Genomic DNA, 20486 nt, shown 5'->3' with positions numbered 1-20486 from the left:
CACTGCTAGACTACAAACCGCAAGTCTACCAACTGCCAGTTTATCAACCGCCAGTCTACCAACTGCTAGTCTTCTAACAACCGCCAGTCTACCAACCGCCAGTCTACCAACCGCCAGTCTACCAACTGCCAGTCAACCAACTGCTAGACTACAAACCGCCAGTCTATCAACTGCCAGTTTACCAACCGCCAGTCTACCAACTGCCAGTCTACCAACTGCCAGTCTACAAACCGCTAGTCTACAAACCGCCAGACAAAAAACCACCAGTCTACCAATCGCCAGTCTACCAACTGCCAGTTTACCAACTGCTAGTCTACAAACCGCTAGTCTACCAACTGCCAGTCTACCAACCGCCAGTCTACCAACCACCAGTATACCAACCGCCAGTCTACCAGCCGCAAGACTACCAGCCGCCAGCATACCAACCGCCAGCCTACCAACCACAAGTCTACCAACCGCCAGTCTACCAAGCGCTAGTCTACCCACCGCTAGTCTACCAACCGCTAATCTATCAACTGCCAATCTACCAACCGCCAGTCTACCAACTGCCAGTCTACCAACTGCCAGTCTTCTAACAACCGCTAGCCTACCAACCGCCAATCTAACAACCGCCAGTCTACCAACTGCCAGTCAACCAACCGCCAATCTACCAATCGCCAGTCTTCCAACCGCCAGTCTACCAACCGCCAGTCTACCAACCGCCAGTCTACCAACCGCCAGTCTACCAACCGCCAGTCAACCAACTGCCAGTCTACCAACCGCTAGTCTACAAACCGCCAGACAACAAACCACCAGTCTACCAATCGCCAGTCTACCAACTGCCAGTTTACCAACTGCTAGTCTACAAACCGCTAGTCTACCAACTGCCAGTCTACCAACAGCCAGTCTACCAACCACCAGTATACCAGCCGCCAGTCTACCAACCGCCAGTCTACCAGCCGCCAGACTACCAGCCGCCAGCATACCAACCGCCAGCCTACAAACCACAAGTCTACCAACCGCCAGTCTACCAAGCGCTAGTCTACCCACCGCTAGTCTACCAACCGCTAATCTATCAACTGCCAATCTACCAACCGCCAGTCTACCAACTGCCAGTCTTCTAACAACCGCTAGCCTACCAACTGCCAATCTAACAACCGCCAGTCTACCAACTGCCAGTCAACCAACCGCCAATCTACCAATCGCCAGTCTTCCAACCGCCAGTCTACCAACCGCCAGTCTACCAACCGCCAGTCTACCAACCGCCAGTCTACCAACCGCCAGTCTACCAACTGCCAGTCTACCAACCGCTAGTCTACAAACCACCAGTCTACCAACTGCCAGATTACCAACCGCCAGTCTACCAACTGTCAGTCTACCAACAGCCAGTCTACTAACTGCCAGTTTACCAACCACCAGTCTACCAACCGCTAGTCTACAAACCACCAGTCTACCAACTGCCAGATTACCAACCGCCAGTCTACCAACTGTCAGTCTACCAACAGCCAGTCTACCAACTGCCAGTTTACCAACTGCTAGTCTACAAACCGCTAGTCTACAAACCACCAGTCTACCAACTGCCAGATTACCAACCGCCAGTCTACCAACTGTCAGTCTACCAACAGCCAGTCTACCAACTGCCAGTTTACCAACCACCAGTCTACCAACCGCTAATCTATCAACTGCCAATCTACCAACCGCCAGTCTACCAACTGCCAGTCTACCAACTGCCAGTCTTCTAACAACCGCTAGCCTACCAACCGCCAATCTAACAACCGCCAGTCTACCAACTGCCAGTCAACCAACCACCAATCTACCAATCGCCAGTCTTCCAACCGCCAGTCTACCAACCGCCAGTCTACCAACCGCCAGTCTTCCAACCGCCAGCCTACCAGCCGCCAGTCTACCAACCGCCAGTATAACAACCGCCAATCTTCCAACTGCCAGTCTACCAACTGCTAGACTACAAACCGCAAGTCTACCAACTGCCAGTCTACCAACCGCTAGTCTACAAAACGCCAGTCTACCAACCGCCAGTCTACCAACCGCCAGTCTACCAACTGCCAGTCTACCAACCGCTAGTCTACAAACCGCCAGTCAACTAACCGCCAGTCTACCAACCGGTAGTCTACCAACCGCCAGTCTAACAACCGCCAGTTTACCAACTGCTAGTCTACCAACCGCCGGTCTACCAACTGCCAGTCTATCAACCACCAGTCTACCAACCACTAGTCTACCAACCGCCAGTCTACCAACCGCCAGTCTACCAACCGCCAGTCTAACAACCGCCAGTCTACCAACCGCCAGTCTACCAACCGCCAGTCTAACAACCGCCAGTCTACCAACCGCCAGTCTACCAACCGCCAGTCTAACAACCGCCAGTCTACTAACTGCCAGTCTTCCAACTGCCAGTCTAACAACCGCCAGTATAACAACCGCCAGTCTACCAACTGCCAGTCTTCCAACCGCCAGTCTAACAACCGCCAGTCTACCAACTGCCAGTCTACCAACTGCTGGCCCACTTTCTTCAACATCATCATCACTAACTGTCAGCCTACCAACTGCTAGCTCACCTATTGTCAGCTTTTCAACTGCCAGCCAACCAACTACCAGCCCACCAATTTCTAGCCCACCCACTTCCATGGCACCAACTGCCAGTTCACCAGCTCCAACACCACTTGCAAGCATCAATTCTAGCACATCAACCGCAACTTCAGCAGCATCATTAACTACAACGACGTCACTAACAACGACACCACCCGACGGTTTAAGCCTTATTTTTCAATTTTGTTTTCACTTTTTTTCTAATTTGTTTTTCAAATAATTTTTATAAAAAAAATTGTTGATTTTCAACTGCATTTACCAAACAATTAACGTTTATAACTTCTATTGTTTTATTTTATATCAGCGCTCTTATTCTATCAAAATTTTATTGACCAAAACCTTTTAATCAACTTGTCAATTTGTCATTCCAGCAATCAATCTATCTTTTCATCCATCCATTGGCAATGAACTCCTCTAACAATTTGATTAAACAATCATCAAATTATCAATCAATCAATCAATCAATCAATCAATCAATCAATCAATCAATCAATCAATCAATCAATCAATCAATCAATCAATCAATCAATCAATCAATCAATCAATCAATCAATCAATCAACAATCAATCAATCAATCAATCTAAGCATCAATGTATTAGATTTTGAAATTCAAAAATCCCTTTTTAGCTTGCCTCTGGTTAGAACTCAGGTACACTCAAGTTTCAGTAACGAATGATGAAACTTATTCGTCTTTTGATGAAATGTTGGGGCAGTGTGATATCGAACCAGGGTGTCGCGGGTCGTTTACGTACGACGCCGAAAATGATAATTATGTCGGTACCGATCCAAGTTTGGCTAAAATAAGCGAACGAAAGTCAGTCGGCACATTGTTCGTTGATACTTGCGTTGAAAATCCAGGTTGGTTGAGCTTTTTTGTTGGTCTTGGTAACGATTGCTTTGATGGTGATAATGCGATGATGCTAAAGATGATGATGATAATGACGACAACGATGATGAAGATGATGATGTTTTTTTCTTCCCAGCTATCGGCGTTACACTCGGTGATGCAATGGAGATCGAAAGTTAGTTACGTCATCTTCTTCGTCATTGAAACATTTTTATTTGAATACTTTGACAGGCATTAATTAATAAATTTTCAACAGAATCATCACCGTAAAATATATTTCAAATTTGTGATAAAAATAAACATTTAGGTAAATGCTTCAAAAATACGAATTTTCCAAATATTAAATTTATTAATTTCATCTCAGAGCATGACTTCTGGGTGAAATTTGCCTCTTCAAACGCCTTGGAATCGAGTCTCATCCCAACGGCCACAACTCTGGAAAGCTGCCTTACAGTGTGCATGGATAATATCGAATTATCCTGCCAACGCGGATTTACGTGGGACTCGGTCGGTAATAATTGTTACATCACCATCGTCGAGGGCGATAAACGGTTCTTTAATCTCGGTAGTGGGCCGAAAGGATCGACTCTTTATTATCCGTACCGCCAATTATGTTAGTTTTTCACTAGTGCCACTATTGCTGCTGCTGCTGTTTCAACTCTTTAACTACTACTGCTAATTTATAAAAATAAGTAAAGTTTAAACATTGGAAATGCCTTTCAGGTGTTAAATATATGGAGACATCTTTTTAAGTTTATTTAACTTATGTAGCTAGTTATGTTTTTTGAAGGCACTTTAGTTAATATAATGGTGTTAGTATCTGAAAATTTTTAAATTACTGCTGCTGCTACTACTGCTACTGCTACTTCTACTACTACTACTAATAAAAAAAAAATTGATGTTCATTTTTTAAATTCTAATCAGCAATGTACGATAATGTCATGACGCTAGAGCCAGACGAAGGTTAATAATGTTGTATTTTATTTGTATTGTATTGTGTTGTAATGTATTGAATTGTATTTGTATTTCATTTGTATTGTACTTTATTTATTGTATTATATATGTCATAATTATTATTATACACTGTCAAAATTATTTGTGACTAGAAGAATAATTCGTAAGTATTATTTATTCTTTTTATATCAGTATTGTATTTACTGACGGTGTTAATGGTAAGATGCCTGTCATTGCTGTTGCAATGACCGGATTCGAATGCGAATAAAACCCCACGTATCACATGCAATATCATGATTAACAATTTCTCAAACAGAGGCAGGATGTTGGATCATACATAAAGAGAAATTCATCCTGTCCTCCAAAAAGCTTCCGAATCGCTCATCTCTTCTCCAGTGCAAAATTGCCTCTCTAGAATCCGGATTGAACTATTTCAGTTACAATAACGGGAAATCTCTCTGCTTCCTGCTATCCGGCAAATATTCGAGTAGTTTATTAAAGTACTCGACTTCGACCGATAGTTACGAATATGATCCGGTTGCTTGTAGCAAGATAGTTTAGTCTATATATTCATAGTTTATTCAGAAAAGTAACTGGCGAATACCGATATTAACGACACCTCGGAGTGTGCTATTTAATGATAATTTTTATTATAGATACAAAAATTTTTTTTAATATACATAGTGGACTATATTAGACTCCATATTCTGTGTTAAATGTATCAATTATGACATTTTGATTTATTGACAAACGATTGTGGAAGAATATATTTTCAAATTGATTTAGATACTCTCATTGCTGAATAAATTGCGTCTAAATGGCTGTGTTGTGCTTATTATATATAGAAAGAAACATGTCAAATTAATGTAATATAAAACCTATCAGATACTAATAGTGTTCATTGCCATTTCAAAAAAAATTTGATAATTAAAATCCCAAAATCTTATTATGTACACTTCTATTATTTAAATTACGGGTTATTAATTTAAATTGTTTAATAAAAAAAAATTACGATTTTTAAAAATTGTTCAACAAATTAATTTGTAGATATATGTTGAAAATAGATAACTCCATGGAATTATATAACTCAATGGATAACCGTCTCTTATAACTAGAATAAATATAACGGCCTTCGCTCACTTTCTTTCGGAGGGGAGTTGAAGGGTGATTTTTTATCGTTCGAGTCAAAAGTTACGATTGTATATCAATCAATCAATCAATCAATCAATCAATCAATCAATCAATCAATTAGCTTATAAAGCGCTATTTCCGCGATGTTCAACAGCGCTCCTCAATGAATTTTGAAAACAGATGGGTCTTGAGATCCGCTCTGAACTTCGCAAGTGATGGAGAAATAGTTAGAGAAGTAGGTAGAGAGTTCCAGAGAAAAGGACCAGAAAAAGCAAAAGCAGATTTGGCAAAAGAGTGTTCAACACGAGTTAAGAAAAAGCGAGAAGAAGAAGACGATCGTAAACCGGGGCGTTTAGGTTCAATTAATATATCTGATAAGTACTTAGGAAATAATTTAGATTGAGACTTATACATGAACGTGCAAATTTTAAAAATTATTCTATATTTTATAGGTAGCCAGTGCAAGAGAACAAGATATGGAGATATATGAGAAAAGAAAGGGGCACGAGTAACTAGACGAGCAGCAGAGTTAAAAGCTTTACTTAAAGGATAGAGTATAGAGTCAGGAAGACCATAGTAGAGCGAGTTACAATAATCAATCCTAGATAAGACTAACGAAGTAACAAGAAGGAGAAGAGTAGGATCATCAAGAAAAGGCAAAAGTTTTTTTATTCTACGTAGATGAAAGTAAGAGTTTCTAGCAACACTATTAATCTGAGAAGAGAGAGACATAGTAGAATCAAAGATAAAACCTAGACTACGAAACTTATGAGAGACATCAAGAGTTTTAGAATCAGGTAAGATAATAGGAGGAATAGTAATTGAGTGTTTAGATTTATTAAAACAAATTAATATTTACTAATTAAAGCATATTGCTTTATTGTTAAAATTTTAATTTTATTTTTTAATTGTTGTTCAATGTGGTAATTAATTACTTTTATTTGGAATAAATTTAAAAAAAAATCGACATTACCGAAAATAATTAAAAGTTGAAAAAATTGAGATTCTTGGCATATCCCTGCTTAAACCCATAAGAAAGTGTTGTATATTGGTAAATAGGCCTCTCCTTGAGACAACTATACGGAGTCGTGGGTGCAGTATGATAGTAGACATACATACCTACCATAGATATTTTGATCTATAAAGAAAAAAAAATTGTTTTTCGTTGTTATTGCTTAAGTTTACTTTTAGGGATTCGTATTTGTTTTTGTCCTAAATTTCAAAGCACGTGTGAGATGGCCGAATCCGGTCAGTAAAAGTTTTGGATATTTTATTTCTAAATAATTTATTTTTCAGCTAGGTTTAGTTGCATAATTATCAGATCGTTCCTTTTTTAAGCTTTGTTGCTTTTTTTTGGTTCTAGTTAAGGGTGTGAGCGGTATTAGAGTTAGGCGCTGCTTGGCGTGATGCTGTGATTAATTATTTTCGTGATCAATTTTTTTTTAATTAGCACGGTGTTATTTTATTAAACAGATAAAAAGAAGAAGAAGAAAGAAAAGTCTTTGGCCGTAAGTTACATTTTGGAATTTTATTCATTGCATATTTATTTTATTTATCATTTGCTTTTGCTTTTTCTGGTCCTCTACTTCTCTGACTACTTCTCCATCACTTGCGAAGTTCAGAGCGGATCTCAAGACCCATCTGTTTTCAAAATTCATTGAGGAGCGCTGTTGAACATCGCGGAAATAGCGCTTTATAAGCTAATTGATTGATTGATTTTTTAAATTTAATTTAAAATTTTAAAAATCCTAATGCTCTACTAATAACCAATCTAATCTAATTGATGATTAGTAAAGCATAAGATTTGAGTCTAATGATTATACTAATAATTAGAGTCTAATGATTAGACCAACCTCTAATGTCACTAATCTAATCTAATAGAATGTTATTAGTGTTTGCCTGTTTGATTTTTTTTTATTGGTTTGTTTATTTTATGGGTTTTCTGATTAATCTAGTTGATTATTATTAATAGAAATGGATTGACTGACTGATTGATTGGTTAATTGGTTGATAGATTGATTGAATTGTGTTATATGTGCATAACATTGGCAGTCGACATATGACAGAAAACTATTTAATTGAAAATTTTTTATTGTTGCCATTTATTTTTGATTATTTTATTATTGCATAATATATTCTCCACTGATAAACTTATGTTCTTTTTGATTAAACATCTACAATTTAAAATTGATTAATTAATATGTAAAAGTTATTAAAAACCTAAGGGGTAGCATTCCAAATCAATCATGCACATCACTGTTTTATTTTATCTTTAGGACATCCAACATACAGAATCTTTTATGATTCAGCCATCGGGCAGAACTTCCAAGTTGGAAACTTCCCAATGGCCTCTGCTATTGAAGGTTAAAATGCTATAGCTGAGTATATCATTTAATAATCTGTGATTTATTCATTATAATTTAATTTTTTGTATCATAATCTTTATGATATCTTTTTAAAAATAGAATTTTGAACGTCTGAACGTAAGAACGAATCATTACACGCCAATTCCTGCTGGCTGTTCACCGTTGTTGAGACCCATCGATGAGTACATAAAGTCCGTGTTGTTATCTTGTATTATTTAGGATTTTTTACTATTTTGGATTTTTTTTTCTAATTTTTGAGTTTCATTTTCTTTGGTTATTGTGGTTTTTTGTTGGTTTAGTTTTTATAATTAAATTTTTTAAACAAGATTCAAGTAAATAATAACATCTTTTTAATTTCCATAATCAAGTATTCTAATTAATTGATTGGCTAATTATCTAGTTAGTTAGTTAATTAATTAATTAGTTAATTTTAACTTTTAGGAGTGGGATAATTAACCTAGATAAACCGTCAAATCCTTCCTCCCACGAGGTCGTCGCCTGGATCAAACGAATCCTCAGAGTTGAGAAAACTGGTCACAGTGGCACTCTGGATCCTAAGGTATGTTCTGTTGTATTGTATTTTAATTTTAAAATAATTTAAAACATTTATAATAATTTTTCCAAATACATTAAAAAATAGAAGAATGATTTTAAGTTTTCAACAAATAAATGGTTTAATGTAGGTGTGTGGGAGCTCATGTTTCATTTATTTTTTGTTATGCTGGTGCTTGAGGCAAATGAAAATGATTTGTAGAAATATTTGGCTTTTTTTATTGAAAAAGTTCAAATTCTTTTCGTCTTATATTTGGTTAATTTAGTTTTTTATTTAAATTTACGTTTGGTTAAATTTAAACCATTCTTAATTTTATTCATGGACATCAAATTTTATCCAATCAAATCATTTCATTTATTAAGTAGTCAAACGAACAACCAATCAGGTGACAGGCTGCTTGATAGTCTGCATAGACCGAGCTACGCGATTGGCCAAATCACAGCAAGGGGCGGGCAAAGAGTATGTTGGGATCTTTAGGCTGCACGAAGCTGTCGAGAATGAGAAACAGATTCTAATGGTTTGTTTTTTTTTTAATTTATTTTTTTTAAATCGTAAAACCAATTATTATCAGAGGGACAGATTCTAATGGTTTGGTTTTTTTAAATTTATTTTCATTAAAAAATAGTAAAACCAATTAAGTTAAAATTATATTATTTCTAATTGTAACTGAAAATAATTATAGGCTGTTCAGTCGTTAACTGGAGCTCTGTTTCAAAGACCACCATTGATATCTGCCGTCAAGAGGCAGCTTAGAGTCAGAACTATTTATGACAGCAAGCTTGTTGAATATGATAAAGGGAGAAATATGGGTTGGTATGATTTGATCTGCTTGATTTGGGACTGATTGATTGATTGGTTGGTTATTGAGGACTGATTGATTGATTAGTTTTTTGATTGATTGGTTAGTTGATTGATTGATTGGTTAGTTGATTGATTGATTAGTTGATTGATGGATTGATTGGTTGATTGATTGGATGGTTGCTTGTTAGCTGATTGATAGGGAGTTGGCTGTGTTCTTTATTCTCTTGGTATATTCATAACTTTTTTATTTATCTCTGTTATAATGTTATTATTTATTAAAATTAATAATTATAACTATAATTAGCATAATAATTATTATTGCAGGCATTGTTTGGGTTAGCTGTGAGGCAGGCACCTACATTAGGACGTTGTTTGTCCATCTTGGTTTGCTTCTTGGGGCCGGAGGTCAAATGCAAGAGCTGAGGAGAGTTCGATCGGGAATCATGTCAGAAAATGTTAGTTGGTTGGATGGTGGTCTGGCTTGTTGGTTGGTTTGTTGGGTGGCTGGGTGGTTGGTTGGGTGGCTGGTTAGTTGGTTGGATGGTCTGGTTTGGTTGGTTGGTCGATTAATTTTCCATTTCGTGACCTGCTAGATTTTTATCTATTATTGACTATTTTTTTATTTGGTTCACTACTTTGAATATTAATTCTTCACTACATCATTAATCATTCTATCTCGGACATACTGACACGCACACACATACTGACACACACAAGCTGACACACACACAAGCTGACGCAAAGTAGTGACACAAACTGACACGCACACACACACACACACACAAATCTACACAGGATTCCTTAGTCACGATGCACGACGTACTCGATGCACAATGGGTGTACGACAATCACAGGGACGAGTCCTACCTCCGTCGTGTCATCCGACCACTCGAGTCCCTGCTCATCTCACATAAGAGGATCATCCTGAAAGATTCTGCTGTTGGGAATTTGCTTTTTTGGCTTTTTCACTTTTTTCTAGAGAGAGAGAGAGAGGAGAGAGAAAGAGAGAGAGGGGAATATTTTAGATTGCTGAAAGAGATTTCTTATGGCAAAGAGAGAGAGAAAGATAGAGAGAGAGAATGTTCAATTTTGTTTATTCATCCCAATAATTTACCAAATTACTCATACATCCATTTCAATCAATCACTCATTTCAACCAATCCATCCATCCATCCCAATCAATCCCGTGCATCCAGGTGAATGCAGTCTGCTACGGGGCCAAAATCCTCATGCCAGGAGTGCTGAGATTCGACGACGGTATTGAACTTAACGAGGAGATCGTCGTCATCACCACTAAGGGTGAAGCAGTTGCCATAGGTCAGCTCACTAGACCACAGAAATACATCTTGTTTGTACACCAATACACTTCAATACACGATTTACAATACAATATGGCATCAGCAACTATAGAACAACATTACAATGTTGTTGTTGTATTGTTTTGTATTGTATTGTATGCCTTTTAAATTTTTTCCATTTTGCTGCACTGCGGCTTTTAAGTTTGTTGTATTTGTGTTGTATATACCTTTCAATGTATTGATACTTTATAGGCATGAGCCAAACATACAATTGTATAATACATACATGGTATATATACAAATTCATGCATATACAAATACATACATAAATACATACTTAACAAATATATCTCTAATACTCACAAATACTTACACAGATACCTTCAAATACTCACAACAAATACCTAAACATACTCACAAATACCCAGACAAATACCCAGACAAATACCCATACTAATACTTATTTAAATGCATAACAGCCATCGCCCTGATGACAACAGCTGTCATAGCATCTTGTGATCATGGTTTTGTGGCAAAAATAAAAAGGGTTGTCATGGCCCGAGACGTCTACCCTCGGAAGTGGGGGCTCGGACCCGTTGTTAGTTCATTAATTATTCATTATGTTGATTAATTATTCATTACGTTGGTTAATTATTCATTACGTTGGTTAATTATTCATTATGTTGGTTAATTATTCATTGTTTGTGAGTTATTCGAGATATTTTAGTGATAAATTTTTGGCTGGCTGGATAATTGATTAGTGATAGATTAATTATCTTCTGTAATAATAGTAATTCTTGGTTTCCATTATGTATTGCTAACAGTGTAGTTCTCTCTCTTTCTCGTTTCTTTCTCTCTCTCTTTGTCTCTCTCTCTCTCTCTGTCTTTCTCTCTCTTATATTTTTGTATTTTATTTTTACTACCATCAATATTATTATAAATATTCCTTTTAAAATTGTCCAGGCTGCCAAGAAGAAAGACATGATCAAATCTGGACTTTTGGACAAGCACGGCAAGCCGACGGCTGCAACTCCAAAGAACTGGATACAGGCGTACACTGATTTTAGGTCAACAATTTTACCATCCTTGTCAATTCTTATCCATTTATTCTAATTTCTTCATCATTTATGGTTGAAAATTTATCATTTTAAATTGTTTTATTTGGGTAATTTTATAAGATTTCATAAATTTTAAAAAGTTATTTTTTAAACTAGTGCTGGAGGCTCGGTAGATGCAGCTGCTACCACAGCTGCCACTACTACTGCTGCTACTACTGTTACTACACATAAGGTATGAAACAGCTGTCATTATCATTGTTGTCGTAATTGGCATTACTGCCATCATTGTCTTCATCATTAGATTAAATTGTTTAGTTGTTTGAGACTTATTTTCAAATATTCATTATCAATTTCAACTTAACCATTGCTGTAGAGCTTCATCTTATCATCACCATCACGTCATCATCACTTGTACCACCAGTCTGTAGCTTAACATTTTTTGTTATTATCATAATTTTCTGTTATCATTTGATCAAGTCGATACAATTTCTCTGATGGTTATTTATCATTTCACCATCCTCTTCATCATCTCCACTACTGGCTATTGTCATTTTTTATCATCCAATCATTGCCAGATGCTTTTACTACCAGCCAATCATTTCCATGTACAATTATTATCATCCAATCATCTTCTATTATCGTTTCGTCATCATCTACTATAGCAATTTGTCATCACCTTTATTATCATGACGTCATTTTACTTCTGCAGAGGAAGCGTGTTGCATCGTCATCCTCGTCGTCGAGTAGCAGTGATGAGGAGAAGAAGAAAGAAAAAAAGAAAAAATTAAAAGAACAAAAACAGCAGCAGAAATCAGCTGAAGCAGCAGCTGCAACAGCAAAAGAAGTAAAACCATCGGCTGCTACTGATCCCAAAGCATCTCCGGCTACAACAGCTGATGTCGAAGAAAAGAAGGAAAAGAAGAAGAAGAAAAAAGAGAAATCGTCAAAAGATGGCGAGTTAGCAGCGGGAGAGGGTGGTGTTGGAAAAAATTCGAATCAAGAATTGCAGGTTTTTTAATTGTTTCATCTCGGTTTATTATTCTTGATCGATTGATTGATTAATCGATTGATTGATCGATCGATTGATTGATACTATTCTATATTTTTGTTGTACGCATACGTTGTTTTGCTATTATTTGTCTTATTATTTCGTCTAAGTTAGTCCTCAAGGGCACCAACGACACGTACGAACGCACGTCTTACGTGTCTGTTTTCGCGCGTCTCACACTGGTGTGACTCTCCTTGAGATCGTATCCGGTTAATGCGACAGCAGTGACATGAACCCTAACCATTACACTACCTTATGGCCCAATATTATTGATAATTGATGAATTACTAGGTTTTTTCCACAATTAAATGTTTAAAAATTTTTTTTTAGGAGGCCAGCGCTATCGCTGATGATGATAGTATGAAAGTTAAGAAGAAGAAGAAGAAGAAGATAAAACAAGAAATTAAAGAGGAACAATTGTGAAGAAGATGATGAAGATTATGATGATAGTGCTATTGATAGTTCAGGCTGTGATTAACTAATTAATTAATTAATTAGAATGTAACATTGTACTAATTTAAAATTATGTTTATAATAATAGTTGGACAGCTTCTTAACATTAATAGATAAATTCGCAAATAAACGCACCAGTTAATTATTTATAAAAGAAATGTTATTCCATCGACTGTTCGATGGATTTTTATTGTGCAAAAATAAAATATTAACGTGTTTTTGATGGTGTTGTGGTTTTTAATAAACAGTAAAAATGAGATAAAGAGAGAAAAGGGAAGAAATGCGCCACATAAATTAATTGAATGTTTGATAGATTGATTGGATGAGTGGAGTCAATGAATGACCCCTTATAGTTTCAAACTGCAAAACGAAGGGAAGATCAAATTATTAATTTTAAAGTTATTTATTTAACAATAAATAAATGAAATTATTATAAGTGAATAATAGATAACATACTAAATCGAATTTAATTAATCGTAATAACAATTGGTAATTTTAAAATTTGAATTATGTTGAAAAATTGAAATGAAAAAACTGGCGACAAGGAACACAGTGAATCGTGTAACATCACCTAGGTCAGCCAACAGACTAACATACACACATACACACACATACATACATATATATATAAATGATTTTGTATATATATATATATTGTATAGTAATAATTGCTCATATATATCATAAAAAGCACAATAATACTAAAAACGTTTAATACATGTAAACAAACAAACAGACAGACACACAAATTTATTTATCACAGAAAAATTAACGCATGTGTGTAATGTAATAAAGAAACGAAAACAAATAGCTACCATTGGAGAGAAATATTTTTTCACATTATAATAAAGACAAAAATGTATGTATATGTGTATATGTGTGTGTGTGTGTTTGTGTGTGTAGACAGCACCAATTACAGACTTAAATTCGTATCATCCAATCAGAAGGTGGGATTCAAATGACGTAATCAACGAAATTAATAAAAATCATTTTGCGATGACTAATGTGTGTGTGTGTGTACATGTGTGTGTGTGTTTGTAGGTAATGCGGTATTTTATAGGTACGTAATAAAATAGAAAGCATGTGTGCTAGTAGGCATGTTTGCAATCATTCAAATGGCTGATTGAGATAAAAAAAAGACGCTTAAACGAGTCAACAAATTAATTAAGTAAGGATTTTAATGTTTTTTAGCAGCGTAAAATCCAATTAAAACAAATAATCACATCACATTTAATGAAAAAATTATTCTATTCTTATATTTAATTAATAATAATAATAATAATTATTATTATTATTAATCATGTTTATTACAATTAAATGTACAAATTTAATTATATAAAAACAAATTTTCATGATTGAATACCGACTTATTTAGTTAATCTAGCGCAATCAATAAAACACAAACCATAACAAACTGATAACACACACGTACACACGCACACAAACAGATATATATATATATACACACATACACATACATATATATACATACATATATGTATATATATATAGCTACATTAATTGGAGAAATATTTTAAGCAGAGTGATAAAAAGAAAGTTTAACGAGAATTTTCTCAACACAACGAAAACAAAAAACTAATAGCAGAAAGCAGTTACACACACACACACAAACACACATACACACTCACACACAGACACACACACATACATATATATATAGAATAATATTGTATAGCAATGGCTGGCGTTGGAAGTAACGATGAATAATACAAAAGCTAATATCATAATTTTTCATTCTGTAATACTATTATTATTGATAAATAAATTTTTCTTCGTTAAAACATTAGCACAGCTCTATGTTGTTCTTTCTTGGCCAAACTCATTAATGTTCACACAAGTCATTGCTAATGAGGCTCTTGATGGAGAAGTTTTAGTAGTATTATTAGTGTTGGCAGTAGTAGTGAAGTAAACAGTTGTTGTATGGTAGAAGCAGTAGTAGCAACAAAAGTAGTAGCAATAGTATTACTAACAACAGCACAGCAGTAAGAGTAGTTGCAACGCCAGCAGTTGTAGTACTAGTAAAACTGGTGCTGGTAGCAGCAGTAGTAATAGAAGTTGCGTCGGCGCTTTTGAAGTTGGTGTGGCATACAAATTGACTAAATGATTACTTAATAACATAATTTTGTTGTTCATGTAGTTGTAGTAGTTGTTGTTGTAGTAGTAGTAGTGGTAGGTGTGGTCAAAGATGTCGCAAATAAATTCGCTAATTTTAATCTGGAGGTCGTGATATTTTTACGATCGTCAGAATTTGCTAAATGGTTCATGTTGTTGTTGTTGCTGCTGCTGCTGTTGTTGTTTTGGCTGCTTAGACCAGTGCAAGAACCATTTTCAATCATGGAGAAATGTTTCAGTTTAATGTCTACCGCATCGGGCACCTTACATTCAGCAACTATGCTGTCCAGACAGTTGTTCGCATCATTTGCGGGCCGGTTGGGTTTGCTCGTTGTGGTTCTTCTCAAATCTTTTGTAGAAGAAATTTTTTCAATAATGGTGCATCTGTTTAGCGCTTCTATACTAGCAACTTTGAAATTTACAGTTGGTAGTGTCTTTAAATGTAGAACTGGTATCGGCGTCATGACGCTGCTGCTGCTGCTACTGGTCGTTGAGATGTTGTTACTTTCAAATTTTAGCCAATTAGAAGTGATGCCGGCACTGATTGGCCATTCGGGTAGTCTATATTGATTTCTGATTGGCCGAGCTGACTGGGTAGTACTGGTTTGAGAACCATTGGCAGAGCTTGAAATGTGCTGAATTGGAATTACTTTAGCCTGATTCTGATTGGTCGTTCGTCTTTTCTGGGACTGGCCATCGTCCAATGAGAACAAAGATCGCGGTGACGTCAGCCTAAAGACCGGGTCGTGGAAAACTTCATACGTGTTTGGTGACGACATTGAAGTTAGAGCTTGAGGTGACGACGACGTTGAATGTTGTTGAGGATGTTGTTCGTGTGTGGAGTGTTCATTGAATACACACACTGTCGTTGCACGGCGTTTGTTTCGATCTGCTTGATGGTTGTTGCTGATGCTGTGGCTGATGTTGTGGCTGATGTTGTTGTTGTGGTTTGCTAATGATAGTGGGCAGTTAGTGGACGATGTTACTGACGACGCTAAAGATGATGAAGACGGCCTCGTTGATGTTGTCGGCGAAATGGACATGAAGTATTTAACAGAGTAGCCACGATCGGTGGAGAATGTTGTCGGAAAGTAAGTTGCCTTCGTAATCGTCGTCGTCTTTGGCGCTGTTGCAGATGTTGTGGTTGCTGCTGCAGCTACTGGCGACTTTGTTGTTGAGATTGTTGATGCTACTGTCGTTAATTGAACAGGAGTTTGTACCGCGGTCGTGAAAGTAGTTGTTGTAGTGTTGGTTGCTGACAATGACGTTGAATTCAATTCGTTCGAACTTTGAGGCCCCAGTGAAACTAATATATCATTTAAATCATCTAAAATGGCTTGCAGATTTTGTTTCGGTTGCTGTCGGTGTAGTTGCTGCTGCAGCTGCGATTCATTTAGTAAAAGTTGATCGGATAGATGAGGCTGTGAAATGGCAGAAGTTGAAGAAGAGGAGGACGAAGACGATGCCGATAAATCATCTTTCTTAAGAACACCCAAGCCAGGTGACGACTTGTCTGCAACTTTATCTCCATTTTCTTCAGTCGACGCGATTTTCGATCGTTCTGGAATCTTCCAAACTTTCGAGGAAACCATAGAACTCCCAGGAGATAAAGTTTCCGAGTTGGTGAAAGACGTTCTAGAACTTCTGTTATCGCTCACAGTATTTCCGCTTTCGCTCGTGCCATCCCTAATCGTTCCATCGCCAGTTTCGCTTTCGCTCTCCAGGTCTACCATGCGGGAAAACCGATTGATCATTGCTTGAGGGACAACTTCTGGGCCTCCGTCAGCCGGGAGTCGAATTTTGTCGCGAAATTTTACCAGATGTTCTTTGTTCTCGCCGCCATCATTTGGATCGTTTTGAATAGTGTTGTTACCGCTTTCGGAGAATTTCGTTTCATTTTCGAAATCGAAAATAATTTGTTGGACGGTGGGTGGCTCGAAACTTCCCGGCTCTTTTGTCGGTCTTTCAAGAAGTTCACTCTCGGGGGTGGTGGGCGGTAGGTGGAGCTTCAATCGCCGCAAGTCGTCAATGGTGTTCTTGAGGGAGGCCACGGCTACGTCATCGTCGGCGGCGAACGACCTGCAGAGGTCGTCGTTGAAGAACTGCATCAACTCGTCCATGTTCATCTTCACGATCTGACCTTTGACATCGGAAAGTAAAAATGACGTAAAATAAACAACGGCACCAACTAAAACAACAACAACAACAACAGCAGCAGCAACAACAACAACAACATCAACAACAACGACAACAACGACAAACTTCTATGTAATTTGATAACGACGATACACATGGCGATAAGAACGGATTCGCCTTCTAGCACAAAAATATCCCAGAATCTCAAGGTAAGTGAGAACGGTATCTAGATGATGATGATGTCGACGACGATGATGATGATGATCAGATGATGATGATGATGATGATGATCAGATGATGATGATGATGATGATGATCAGATGATGATGATGATGATGATGATCAGATGATGATGATGATGATGATCAGATGATGATGATGATGATGATGATCAGATGATGAATATTACGATACGATAATTATTTGCCATCATCATCATCATCGTATCATCCTCGTCGTCATCATCATTCAGTCACCCTGTCCAGAAAGCACTGCATCAGCCACTTCAATGTATAAAGAGAAGGGAACATCTCATGTTTATCCTATGATGATGGTGACGATCATTGTGATGATGATGGTAATGATGATGATGATGATGATTGCGGTAATGATGATTATGATTGCGTTGTGATGATAGTGATTGTGATGATGATGATGAATGTAAACTTAGCGTTACGAAAATTGTAACAGAAGCTACGCGTAGGTAACAACAATGGCACAGAGCAGCAGACCAACCAAATGCTTCTTGACTTTTGGCATAAGTTTTTTTAACACGAGATTGTAATGGTCTTGGTATCGTAACAATTTCGGAAAGCCCGGAATGAAAAAACCTTGAATGATTAATTGATTGAATGATTGATTGAATGAATGAATGATTGATTGAATGAATGATTGACTAAATGATTGATTGACTGAATGATTGGCTGATTGATTGGTTGTTTTAATAATTGATTAATTGAATGGTTGATTGATTGATTGATTGATTGATTGATTGATTGATTGATTGATTGATGAAAGAATAAATTGATAAATGAATAAACTAAAATGTGAATTAATTCATGCATGTGTTAAATAAGAAATGAATTATAAAGAAGAACACATGCATACGAACCATGCATTTTATAGCGTGAACCATTTATAAGGGATGCTAATGCCCAAAATGCATCCTGATGAATGGACGAATGAATGGATGAATGAACGAATGAATAAATAAATAGACGAATAAATGACTAAAAAAATGAACAAAAAGCGAAAAAAGAACAAACAAATAAATAAAAACAAATGAATAATGGATTGATAAATAAACAAAATGAATGAAAAAATAGGTGACTGACTGAATGAATGAATGCATGAATGAACGAACGAACGAATGAATGAAAAAATAAACAAATAAACGACTGAATGAAAGAATAAACGAACGAACGAATGAATGAATGAACAAACTTCCTCATTGAGAAACATAAGCACCAGAGCAGCAATCTGGCTCATGCCCTGACAATAACCAACGTCCGAATTGTACATGGCATACGCCACAAGTATGTTGAATAGTGCTTGTTGTCTGTGTGTGTGTGTGTGTGTGTATGTATGTTTGTATGTATGTATGTGTGTGTGTGTGTATGTGTGTGTGTGTGTATGTGTGTGTGTCGGGATGCGTGTGTGTCTTGTATACATCTTTTCTACACTGTTTCCTTTTGTCAATCATTAATTTATTTATCACTCTTTTACTTTTTCGTTGTTTTACTCTTCCATTCACTCCTTCATTCATTCTTTCAATCCATCCTTTATTCATTCGTTGATTGATTGACTGACGGACTGATTCATCCATTCATTCCTTCACTCCATCCACTAACTTGACGTCGTATCTCCTACGGAACATGATGTGGTTGCGGAATGTCCTGTTGACGTCTAGATCAATCTGTCGCACGTCTAGACACCACTGTCTGCCCGCCATCTTCATTTTCTGATGATGACGATGACGACGACAACGATGATGACAATAAACGATGATGATGCTGGCGATGATGATGACGATGATGTGGTTGGTCACGATCATGTTATGAAAATGATAACTTTTGTGTTGCATCCTAGCTTCTATACTGGTAATAATAATCATAATAACAATGATTACAACACACAAACACACACACACAAACACACACACACACAAGCACGCACACAAACCTCATACACGCCGGGATTATCCGTCACCAATTTTTGGGTCCCCAAAATTTTCGACCACACGATCCCGCGAACAGGTAGTGGCAGACCTTTGTAAACCCGCCTGTATAGCTGATGATGATGATGATGATGATAATAATAATAATAATAAATAACAATAATAATAATAACCTTCTCGCTTGGATAATACACGGACCAGTTTTCGCACATTTTCAGCCATTTCTTAGTTCTGCCCAACATGGCTAATTTAGACTGATGATGATGATGACGATGATGATGGCTTTAGTAATCAGACAGAGAAGATGACAGGCAAATAAAATACACACACACACACACCCACACACGCGCGCACACACACATTTAGGTTTATGTTATGCAGTACACATACAGGGAATAAAAATTATACTAGACTTCGCAAATGTTCTCTCATCCATTCACCTATTCATTCATTCATTTACTCATTCCTTCATTCATAAACTTATTTATGCGTGTATTATTTCATTCATTCATTCACTCATTCATTCATCCATTCATATTAATTTACACATTCTTTCATTCAGTCATTTCATGCAGGCATATATCTGATCAAATTTATCTATTTCTTCATTCGTTTCCTATCTACTCATTCATCTAATCATTCATTCGTTCACTCATTAGTTAATTCATTCATACATACATTCATTCAATCATTCATTCATTCATTCATTCATACATACATTCACTCACTCACTCACTCACTCACTCACTCACTCATTCGTTCATTCTTCCATTAAATCATTCAGTCAAGAAATGACGAAATTATCATCAACATACTCTAACATCAACATTTAAATTAATTAGTAGCAGCAGTAGTAGCAGCAGTAGTGGCAGTAGTAGTAATAATAGTAATAAGAGTAGCAGTAGTAACAGAAGCAGCCACAACAGCAGCAGTAGTAGTAGCAGAATA

At 36.7% G+C, this 20486-nt stretch overlaps 3 protein-coding genes across 3 annotated transcripts; 2 read left to right on the top strand and 1 right to left on the bottom strand.

Moving 5' to 3' along the window:
* Positions 1-3285: 3285 nt before the first annotated feature.
* HELRODRAFT_177257 (hypothetical protein) lies at positions 3286-4946 on the top strand (the record flags this gene model as incomplete). Its single annotated transcript, XM_009025482.1, has 5 exons — positions 3286-3442; positions 3568-3606; positions 3796-4044; positions 4356-4394; positions 4702-4946. 5 exons carry the CDS (start codon positions 3286-3288, stop codon positions 4944-4946), a joined length of 729 nt encoding a protein of 242 aa, XP_009023730.1.
* A 2846-nt stretch (positions 4947-7792) lies between these two features.
* HELRODRAFT_113964 (hypothetical protein) lies at positions 7793-12610 on the top strand (the record flags this gene model as incomplete). Its single annotated transcript, XM_009025481.1, has 11 exons — positions 7793-7879; positions 7982-8073; positions 8324-8441; positions 8821-8952; positions 9118-9244; positions 9561-9691; positions 10032-10175; positions 10433-10553; positions 11014-11132; positions 11498-11601; positions 12343-12610. The coding sequence occupies exons 1-11, from the start codon at positions 7817-7819 to the stop codon at positions 12608-12610; spliced, it is 1419 nt and encodes a 472-aa protein (XP_009023729.1). The 5' UTR covers positions 7793-7816.
* Positions 12611-17184: 4574 nt separating this feature from the next.
* Positions 17185-19816, bottom strand: HELRODRAFT_84860 (hypothetical protein; the record flags this gene model as incomplete). The annotated part of the gene is made up of 9 exons (XM_009025466.1): positions 17185-17366; positions 17489-17588; positions 17839-17904; positions 18098-18192; positions 18474-18528; positions 18806-18920; positions 19213-19322; positions 19544-19651; positions 19712-19816. Coding segments are annotated over 9 exons (936 nt in total), but the record flags the coding sequence as incomplete, so codon positions are not given.
* Between the last annotated feature and the right edge of the window lie 670 nt (positions 19817-20486).

Source organism: Helobdella robusta (genome assembly GCF_000326865.2).
Source record: "Helobdella robusta unplaced genomic scaffold HELROscaffold_42, whole genome shotgun sequence".
Classification (NCBI taxonomy): Eukaryota; Metazoa; Annelida; class Clitellata; order Rhynchobdellida; family Glossiphoniidae; genus Helobdella; species Helobdella robusta.
This window is presented reverse-complemented; position numbering and strand designations above follow the sequence as displayed.